Raw genomic sequence first — 9360 nt, forward strand, 5'->3', positions numbered from 1 at the left:
AATTTTCATAATCCAACCTAACTCAACCCGTTGGATTCGGATTGGGTTGTTGAGTTATAAAAATTTTGGTAGAAGTTTTATTTATCCACAGTTCATAGTTATTTAGATATAATTTAGATAAAATATATTAAAACTTCACAAACAAACATATAACAAAAAATTGTAACGTATTAACATAGTTTAACATTGTCATAAACCTAAAGATAACTAAATACCGACATTTGTTGAGAATCAATTAAAATAAGAAAAATATCAAGCGAAAATTGTAACATATTAACATAGTTTAACATTGTCATAAAACTAAATATCTTATTGAAAATCGGTTAATTAAGAACATCAAATTAAATAAACAATAAAAATGATTAGTTTAAAGATGTTATAAAATTTTTTTAAAAATATTTAAAAAATGTAAAGATAAATCATAAAATTAAATAAATAATAAAAATGATTAATTTAAAGGTGATGTATATAACAAAAATAAAAATACGGTAAATAAAAATACTGTAATGTAAAATATTTTAATTGCAATATGATGTGACAAAAAGAATATAGTAACAAAAAGAAAATGTATACGAAAAGAATATATGTATATCCTTGGCGTTGAACTCAAGCATAAGTGTGAGGCCAAGGGATTACTCTCCTAAACTTATTTATACATAAAAATTCTTAATATAATTTATATATTTTTATTTTATTCGGGTCAGGTTTTATCTATGAATGGAAAATGGAAGATCCCATTCGAAATCAAAAAAATGATTCTAACCCTAGTGCTAATTCAACCCAACCAAACTGGGATTAGCGCTAATTCAACCCAACCAAACTGGGATTAGCTGATATGTTGTGAGGTGGAATGTAAACCCCTATTTTCTTATATTAATAAAAATAAAAATAAATTAGAGTTCTTCCACCTCCCTTATTCCCTTATATTCGAATTCGTATTCTCTGCCTTTATTCCAAACCCATTATTTGTTTGGTTACATTAAAACACGGAAGAACAAGAACATCTCTGAATTCAAGACGGCGTAAGCTTGAAGATATGCCACCCATTAGATTTCAATTCATTTACATTTCTACTCGGAATTCAAACGGCGTCACAGACTTGTGATTGAACTGAATGAAGAGCTTGTAATTAGATCGAGAAAAAAAAAAAAAAAGAAACCACTCTGCTTTGATTTGACAATTACCCATCAAACGGGATGAGCTGCTGCTTTGAACTTGAAATCCCCTTCATGATGATCATCATCCGCGTGCTTGATTTGGCCTCTCATTTCGCCGCCATTTTCAAAGGGTTTGAACCCATGGCTATGGCCATTAGGCCCATTAGGCCCATGGCCGTTGCCTTTGGTTCCTCCATTTCCACCAGATGGGGCTTTGCCTTTCCCATTTGGGTTTCTCAAATCCAATCCAAATTCGATGTCTCCTTCTTTGTCAGGATGCAATTTGGGTTCTTTCCCTCTGGGACGAGCGCCGCCGTGAGTTTTCTCCGGCTTCGCCCTCTGGTTTTCAGCTCGCCGGTTGCAGAGTCGGCCAAGGAGGCAAGCAACAGTGGATATGACAAGAATAACGGCAAGAACTATAAAAACTGCCCCGAATGAGCCGTTGGAGTGGTGGGAAGGAGGAGGTTGGCTGCCAACGGCAGCAGTGTTGGGATAAACCAAAGCCGGCTGCTGCTGCTGCTGTTGAAGGTCCGACATGTCGGCGGGGTTTGGGAATTGAGGATGGAGGAGGGGATGGGTATTAATGAGTATATGAAAGGGTGGGGTGTGGTGGTGCTTTGAGTGGAAGGGAAGGGAGAGATATGGATTTAGTGAAGGAAGGAAGCAATAAGGTTGCATGTGGAAGAGGGTTATGTATCAATGAATGATGGATTCCAAGGAAGAAAGTAAAAGAAAAGAGGTCAAAAAGGGAGGAACTTTCTTTTCCTAAATATATATATATATATATTCTTCTCCACTTCTTTAAATTTTTAGCTAATCAACACAAAGAGTGGTATATTAATTCATGACTATAAGGATAGAGTTCGGTACCAAACGATTATCTAAACTATTTTTGTAAATCACTTTCAAGTATGATTATAATCAACACAGTAAAGATAGTATGTATTAAATTTCATTTAATCAAATTCATATTTTGAATTATTTTAAAGTGTTTAATTTGAGATTTTGAAGGCATATAATGACGTCACTAATTTAAGGCAAGAAATTTAGGGGCGTCACAGAGTGAGTATCTCTCGACATATTTTAAGCTTCATTAACATTAAAATATTAATTAATATAAAAAAAATAATTGGTGTAAGAGAAGAGAGTACGTACACTAAAGTTAGTGTGGAAATGGTGAGAGGAGAGCAGAAGAGACAATGATTAGAGGGAGAGAAGAGCAAAAGAAAGAGACAACAAATCTGATTTGTTGTGTTGGGTGGGGGATTCAACATTGGGATTCGGGACGCAATTCCAGTTTGCTGCCGAGCGGCCATGACATAGGGCGCTCCCCTGCCCTGTTTTTTTCTTCTCGCTTTTCAAAGCCTTGTTGCCTTTATCTTTCTCCAAGACGGGTTGGCCTATAAAGGCTGCTCTACTCCCCTTGCTTTTCCTTTTCTGTCTTTGGATCGTTACGAGACAATGATGGGTTATTTTCCATTCTGAAGTGATTGGTTGTGGATTTTAAGCAACTTTTATGCTCAACCGGCCTGGTCTTGAAACATCTGACAAAACTACCAGATAAGTTCTGCACAAAATCAACATATTTGTAGGGAAAAGGAGCAAGAACAAAAACGTGAAGATTAGCTTAGAGATGTCATTGTAATTTCATCGGAAAGGCATTACAGTTAAGATTCTGTGGGATTGATGGAATGAAAGCTTAGAGATGTCATTGTAATTTTATCGGATCAACGGTTCTATTTCCAGACATAACGAATAAGATGAGTCTTTGCCCATTGGTGAATTGGGTTGAGTTAAATTGGATTAAATGGAATCAACAAACAAATTATTTAAATATATATTTATCCAAATTTTATTGAGTTGAATTAACTACTTTTAATTTTTTATTTTTTAAAATTAAAATTTTAAATCCATTCTTTTAAAAATATTGTAAGACTTGGTTGCAAATCTTAATAAATATTTAAAAATAAATAAATAGATCTTTTTGCATATTAATATTTTTATTTTATTAAAAAAAGAAATTACAATCTAAATAATAGGGTAGAATCTAACAGATATTTCTACTCCGCCCCATATCCAAATAATAAGGTTGAATCTAACAAATATTTTAACTCAACCGCGACACAACCCAATCCATAAATAACCCTACTAACAACATTACTCTTAGGAAAGTAGCATTATTTTCTAGAGCTTCGTTCAGTTGATAAATGATGGGTTGAAGAGGAGACAAGAGGGAGTCCATCATGCTTAAAAACAAACACCCTTCAAAAATCCTCAAAATTGAAGATCAATATATACAAGTATAACTTGTACTTTATTTGTCTTAACCTTCTTTTTCCCCAAAGAAAAGAAACCAAAAGGAAGAGATATTTGGTGGATTGTTATCCAATTCCCCAAAGAAGATATAACCTTCTCACTGTGGATATAATAGAACTTGGCTCATCAAAATTACTCCAAACAGGAATAAAGGATCATTAAGCAATACTAATCCCTTGACGAGTGAAAGATTTTACCATCCAGAATTAATGTAAGACTATCGACTATAAATTGATCTTTGATATCGGTTTCAGCCTCTAAAGGGAAATATGTGAACAACATCCTATATCGATGCTTAGATTCATCGTTAACGGGATGTAACCAAAGCTACAAAGAAAAGCTAATCTTGACACTAAATTATGCGGCATTATTATTTCTTACTATTCATGCAATGAAATTGAAACGGAAGCAACAAAAGAATTGGTTATGAGACAAATCCAACATGGAATGATACATCAACTAGTTTCAGCTAGAAATCGAATGAAAATAACAAGCAAGTAAAGCCCCAAAAAAGAGCCCCAAACACAATAACCAAGGCTAACCATTCTGATATTACAGTATAATGACAAATAGTTTGCTAAAAAAGCTCCCGTAAACAGAAAAACCATAACCTCTTTGTAAGGTGCCCCATGAAAAAAATTAGATAATATTCACCCTGCATCCAGAACTGTGAGTCTCATCGATACGCTCATGCCTGCACACAATAGGAGCGTATGCACAGAGATGTAAGTCACTGTTCAACGGGATTTCAGTAAATAGTAATAGAGTGAAAGAAAATGTAATGCTTTCCTCATTCCCCCCCGCCCCCATATGTAAGGGTGGGATAAGGAGGAGGAAGGGTTGGTTAAAAACAAGATGATGCACCGTTGATATAAAGCTTTTCGGGTTCCAAAACCAATTGGTAAATAAGAGAAATATGTTATTATTTACCTTGTTAGCAATGTTGTTGGAGAGCCAATCCAACCCCTCATAAAGCCCCTCTCCAGAGGTGGCACAAGTGCTCTGGATGTACCTGAAAGACAGACATCCATGAAGAAGTTCACATCTGAGAAAGCCAAGTTACGAGAAGGAAAATTTTATATTCAGAATAAGATGGCAAGCCTACCAGTGACGCTGACGGAGCGAGTGGAGACCAAGCTTGTCAGTGATCTCAGCAGCATTCATTGCATTCGGAAGATCTTGTTTGTTAGCAAACACAAGCAGAACTGCATCTCGCAGCTCATCCTAGGATCAAATGAGATATCATTAGAATCTGATGGTCATGTGTCTACATAAACTGAAACACAAGGGGGAAAGGGGTACACTACTAGTAACAGGTCTATAACAAAAAGACAAGCATTTACGTCTGACTAGATAATAAGGACATCATAAATGCTTAAAACTTGGATAGATTATGAGATGGTGAATAATTTAGAAAAAGGAAAACGGTAAATCGTGAACTATTAGAACAGTACTCCCAAAAGTGATATAGCAGGCTTTACGGGTGACTTCAAACAGAAGCTCAAACTAGATAGTTAAGTTAGTATGTAATACCTCATTCAACATCCTATGCAATTCATCCCTGGCCTCAACAACTCGATCTCTGTCATTGCTATCAACAACAAATATGAGACCCTGCGTATTCTGGAAGTAGTGCCTCCACAAGGGGCGAATCTGTTGGACAACCATTTATGAACACAATTTAATGAGACAGTATATAAATGACACATTTAGAAATAAGGAACAAATGAACTGCATTCTAGCAAGGTAAGATTTTAATGAACACAATGCCAACTCAGACTGGAGAGAAATCAAGACAGCAGAAGTTCAAACCTTGTCTTGACCCCCGACATCCCAGACAGTGAAGCTGATGTTTTTGTATTCGACAGTCTCAACATTAAACCCTGCAAGTAAAGGACATAGGCTAAATTATGATCTTCGGCAAAGCAAGTGCTAAAAAATAGATTATGCCAAGAGAAATTTCAGTCAAGGTGACAATCAGCTAGTTGACTTCTTCAAGCAAACTTTCTTTGTACTGTTTTCTTTCTACGTATCGATAATCAACTGGATAAGATGTAGGCGGTTTAATATTTCAAATCATAGAGTTAACAAACATCCAAATGTTAAAGCAGAAGGAAATTGTGAAACCAACATGAAAAATGCACAAAAACATGGTATAGTCAAATACTATATGAATATGAACTGCAGTGATGAGAGATCTAAATATTCCTTCCTCCTTTGACCAAGGTGATAATCTAGTGATTGACACTTTATTTCAGCATTGACTATATATTTGTTTTATGTAAACATATATCCAGATGAAAAAATAGTACAAGTTCAATATTTAAAATGGCTGACAAACGAGTGTAGTAGATAAATGAGCAGAAGAATATTGCGAGCCCAGCATGGAGGAGTATTGTCATGGTGTACTCCTAGTAATAAATCTTATAAAATGCAGAGATGAGAGATGTCGTGAGCTTACTTTCTCAAATAACATATTATAAACGAATCAATCTATATACACACACACACACAGGCACATAGATCGAAGATAGATCATGAAATAACTCCGCTTATATCTAGAAAGGAAATGGAAGAGAAAACTCACCGATGGTAGGGATTGTTGTCACGATCTCGCCAAGCTTGAGCTTGTAGAGGATAGTCGTCTTACCAGCCGCATCAAGACCAACCATCAGAATTCGCATTTCCTTCTTGGCAAAAAGCCGACTGAAAAGCTTTGTGAACGTAAGCCCCATTCTGTCTCTGCCAAAAAATCCCAACGTGATTCCAACGCCATCAGAATATATCAGATGAATCGATAACCATGGCGACAAAGATCGGGAGAAAATAGCGATGCCGGAAATGAAAATCAACAAATTATATATATAGAAATCTAGACAATTCGAAGTACCATACAATAAAATGGAACGTAAAAAGGAAGCAGCTGAGAATCGTCAATTCCATAAAATCACATCCCTCACGCTCACTCGAAGGGATCTGAAGGTAGATCACATCGCAACTTCAGATCGGTTTGAGACCAGGAAAGTGACCTCATATGAAACTCATCCAAGAAATTCAAGCATCCAACAAAAAATTAAACCACAAAAAATCGACAAAGAAGCAGATCGGAACAATAAATGACGGTACTAATCAGAAGAGGCGCCTAATTCGTATTAGAAAACAAAGTATTATGTGTTATAAATTGAAAAGAAACAACGGACATCAGAAAATCAAGAACCACAATATCAGAAAGACTACAAAATCACAGAGGGACAGAAAAGGAGAACGAAATTCGGAAACAAGAAATTACCTTCAACGAGCACCACCGAGAATCTGCGACAGACAGAAAAAAGAAACGGTGGGAAGATGAAATTCCAACCCGGGCCCTGTATATAAACCAAGGCGAGGGCAGGTTGAAGTACGAAACTACCCTTTTGATGTACCGTAGGAGAGTCAACTAATTTCCAATAAACATCGAACACGTCATTGATCTTTGAATTCACAGATTGGCGTCATTCGACTTTTCACACACAATAGGAAATTAATATTATTTAGCGCGTTGAATTTTAATCCAATAAACGGTCGCCACGTGTTGATACAAGTTTCGTTGAATTGAATGTTATTGCCCTGCGGTCGTCGGTGATTCAAATTTGAAGTCTGGAAATTGAAAGCAGACGTTCAAACTTAAAAGGAACATAACCTAACGGGTAATTTTATTTCTATTTCTAAAAAATATATAATAAAGTCAAATTCCAAAAAATAAAAGATAAAAAAAAAAATTATTCTTAAAAATGATGGAAGAAAATTGATTTGATTGGTTTGAATTAATCCAATGTTTTATCATTATTTTAGGTTGTGAAAATTCAAAATTTTAATTTAAAAAATAAATAAATATTTAGGTCATGGATTTTTTACATTATTTTATCAGTAAATTTAAATGGGATTTTATTGTGACGTTAAAATCTTTCCTTTTAAACATACTTAAAATTAAATTACTCTTTTTAATCCAAAATCTCAAATTAGGCAAAACTATATCGTAAAAACAGGAATTACCAACTCAGTAATCTTCTTTAAATGGTAAAAGAATCTCAACCCATTCAATCCAATTACCGAGATTAATCACTTAATAAAAACAATTTATCTTAAATAAAATTTTATTAAACGTATACAGTGAATTCGAGCTCGTTATTTATTAATTTCTTTTTCCAAATTGCATAAAATTAATTTCTTACAAAAATTTGATTTATACACAAATAATAATAATAATAATAATAATTTATTAAATTAAAAATGACACATTTTTTAAATTTAGAACTGGATGAGCGGATCGAATCACAAGCATTTTAGAGATTCAAATCAATTACACATATTTTTAATTTTTTGCATTATATTAAAAAAAATGTATTTGTATTGACCAATGAATAATCCTCCACTTCCGAAATGGTTGAAATAAAATAATAATAATAATTTAAATTAAATGTTATGGTACCTTGTGTTGGATGATGGAAATCCCACATCGGCTAATTTAGGGAATGATCATGGGTTTATAAGTGAGGAATACTAACTCCATTGGTACGAGGCCTTTTGGGGAAGCCCAAAGCAAAGCCATGAGAGCTTATACTCAAAGTGGACAATATCATACAATTGTAGAGAGTCGTGTTCGTCTAACTTGGTATCGGAGCCAAGCCCCTCCTCGAAGGTAGTAAAAAATGACTAAGACTCCAAAGGAGTCGAGCCTCGATTAAGGGGAGGCGCACTTTGTTCGAGGGGAGGTGTTGGATGATGGAAATCCCACATCGGTTAATTTAGGGAGAGGCTAATTTAGTTTGAGGAGCGGGTTTATAAGTGAGGAATACTAACTTCATTAGTATGAGGCCTTTTGGGAAGCCCAAAGCAAAGCCAGGAGAGCTTATGCTCAAAGTAGACAATATCATACAATTGTGGAGAGTGTGTTCATTATTATTTAAATTAAATGGTACATCCGAGCTGCGAGCGAAATTCGTTGGCATTTGAATTTTGAGATCAAGGTTTTCTTGGGAATTTAGAGAAATCTGGTGGCCGGCGTTCCATATACGCCGATCTTCCTTCGTTACTCTCTTCTGTACCATAAAAGATGAGCGTGGCGTCGCCGGCGAGCGCCTGCACGACGGATCAGAGAACAGTGAATCAGTCATTCAGCCGGCCGGCGGAAAATGATTGAAGAAAATTGGGAGTTTCAAAGCACGGTACCTGAAGTCCGGCATGTCCGTCGTCAACGGCGTTGAGAGCCGATTTTAACACCCGGATTGCCGTCGGACTGTTCCTTAGAATCTCTCTGCACCATTTGATTGTTTCTTGCTCGAGCTTATCCACCTGAAGAAGGAAAAAAACAGAGCTAGGAGTTTAACCAGTTTTACACCAAATTCAGAATTGAATGAAGGATTTGGGCGGCGGCGGCGGATGAGCTCACCGGAACTACGGTGTTGACGAGACCCATTTTATCTGCTTCAGAAGCCGAGTAGAATCTGGTGAGAAACCACATTTCTCGTGCCTTTTTGGGGCCAACCTGATCAATCCAAGAAATCAGAAAAAGGCGAAACAGAGTATCGAAACTGAAAGGGCAAACCCAGAAATTTTGCTAACCAAACGGGACATAATGGAGCTTCCATAGCCAGCATCGAAGCTCCCCACCTAAAGGGAAGAACAGTTCAAATTGAAGCACAGAGGAAGGAAGCAATGGCTGCAATTCAGAAATTTTTTTAATTGAAATTACCTTAGGACCTGTTTGACCAAATATTGCATTGTCTGCAGCAATCGTTAAATCACAAACCATATGCAAAATATGTCCTCCTCCAACAGCATAACCTGCCACCTAATAATAATACATTCAAAATTAAATTGCTAAATTAAAAAAAAAAAAAAAAAAAAA

At 35.7% G+C, this 9360-nt stretch overlaps 3 protein-coding genes across 4 annotated transcripts in view; all 3 read right to left on the reverse strand.

Annotated features, from left to right (window-relative positions):
* Positions 1–926: 926 nt before the first annotated feature.
* On the reverse strand, positions 927–1813 carry LOC111458233. Its single transcript, XM_023100748.1, has 2 exons — positions 1185–1813; positions 927–1110 (listed from the first exon to the last, which is right to left on the reverse strand). Exon 1 carries the CDS (start codon positions 1692–1694, stop codon positions 1188–1190), a length of 507 nt encoding a protein of 168 aa, XP_022956516.1. The 5' UTR covers positions 1695–1813; the 3' UTR covers positions 927–1110; positions 1185–1187.
* Positions 1814–3870: 2057 nt separating this feature from the next.
* On the reverse strand, positions 3871–6868 carry LOC111458650 (ADP-ribosylation factor 2). Of its 2 annotated transcripts, none has more exons than XM_023101410.1 (7): positions 6763–6868; positions 6061–6215; positions 5286–5356; positions 5007–5126; positions 4579–4697; positions 4404–4485; positions 3871–4167 (listed from the first exon to the last, which is right to left on the reverse strand). In XM_023101410.1, the coding sequence occupies exons 2-7, from the start codon at positions 6206–6208 to the stop codon at positions 4162–4164; spliced, it is 546 nt and encodes a 181-aa protein (XP_022957178.1). In that variant the 5' UTR covers positions 6209–6215; positions 6763–6868; the 3' UTR covers positions 3871–4161. The 2 variants fall into 2 exon arrangements, with proteins under 2 accessions (XP_022957178.1, XP_022957179.1); XM_023101411.1 differs by having other exon boundaries at positions 6061–6209; positions 6763–6827.
* A 1598-nt stretch (positions 6869–8466) lies between these two features.
* LOC111458649 (1,4-dihydroxy-2-naphthoyl-CoA synthase, peroxisomal) overlaps positions 8467–9360 on the reverse strand; it is a 2601-nt gene continuing 1707 nt past the window's right edge. The window contains exons 5-9 of the mRNA XM_023101409.1: positions 9205–9303; positions 9075–9122; positions 8902–8997; positions 8682–8804; positions 8467–8591 (exon numbers count right to left, since the gene is read on the reverse strand). Coding sequence (XP_022957177.1) covers positions 8475–8591; positions 8682–8804; positions 8902–8997; positions 9075–9122; positions 9205–9303 — 483 coding nt within the window. The 3' untranslated portion in view covers positions 8467–8474. The remainder of the gene's footprint in view (positions 8592–8681; positions 8805–8901; positions 8998–9074; positions 9123–9204; positions 9304–9360) is intronic.

The sequence above is a fragment of the Cucurbita moschata genome, unplaced genomic scaffold, assembly GCF_002738365.1.
Source record: "Cucurbita moschata cultivar Rifu unplaced genomic scaffold, Cmos_1.0 Cmo_Scf00021, whole genome shotgun sequence".
Classification (NCBI taxonomy): domain Eukaryota; kingdom Viridiplantae; phylum Streptophyta; class Magnoliopsida; order Cucurbitales; family Cucurbitaceae; genus Cucurbita; species Cucurbita moschata.

Coding starts and splice junctions, on each gene's coding strand:
- LOC111458650 (XM_023101410.1), bottom strand. CDS start 6,208: ATGGGGCTTACGTTCACAAAGCTTTTCAGTCGGCTTTTTGCCAAGAAG. Junction 5,127..5,285: donor ATGTCGGGGGTCAAGACAAG/GTTTGAACTTCT, acceptor GTTGTCCAACAG/ATTCGCCCCTTGTGGAGGCA. Junction 4,486..4,578: donor TCGCTCCGTCAGCGTCACTG/GTAGGCTTGCCA, acceptor TCTGTCTTTCAG/GTACATCCAGAGCACTTGTG.
- LOC111458233 (XM_023100748.1), bottom strand. CDS start 1,694: ATGTCGGACCTTCAACAGCAGCAGCAGCAGCCGGCTTTGGTTTATCCC.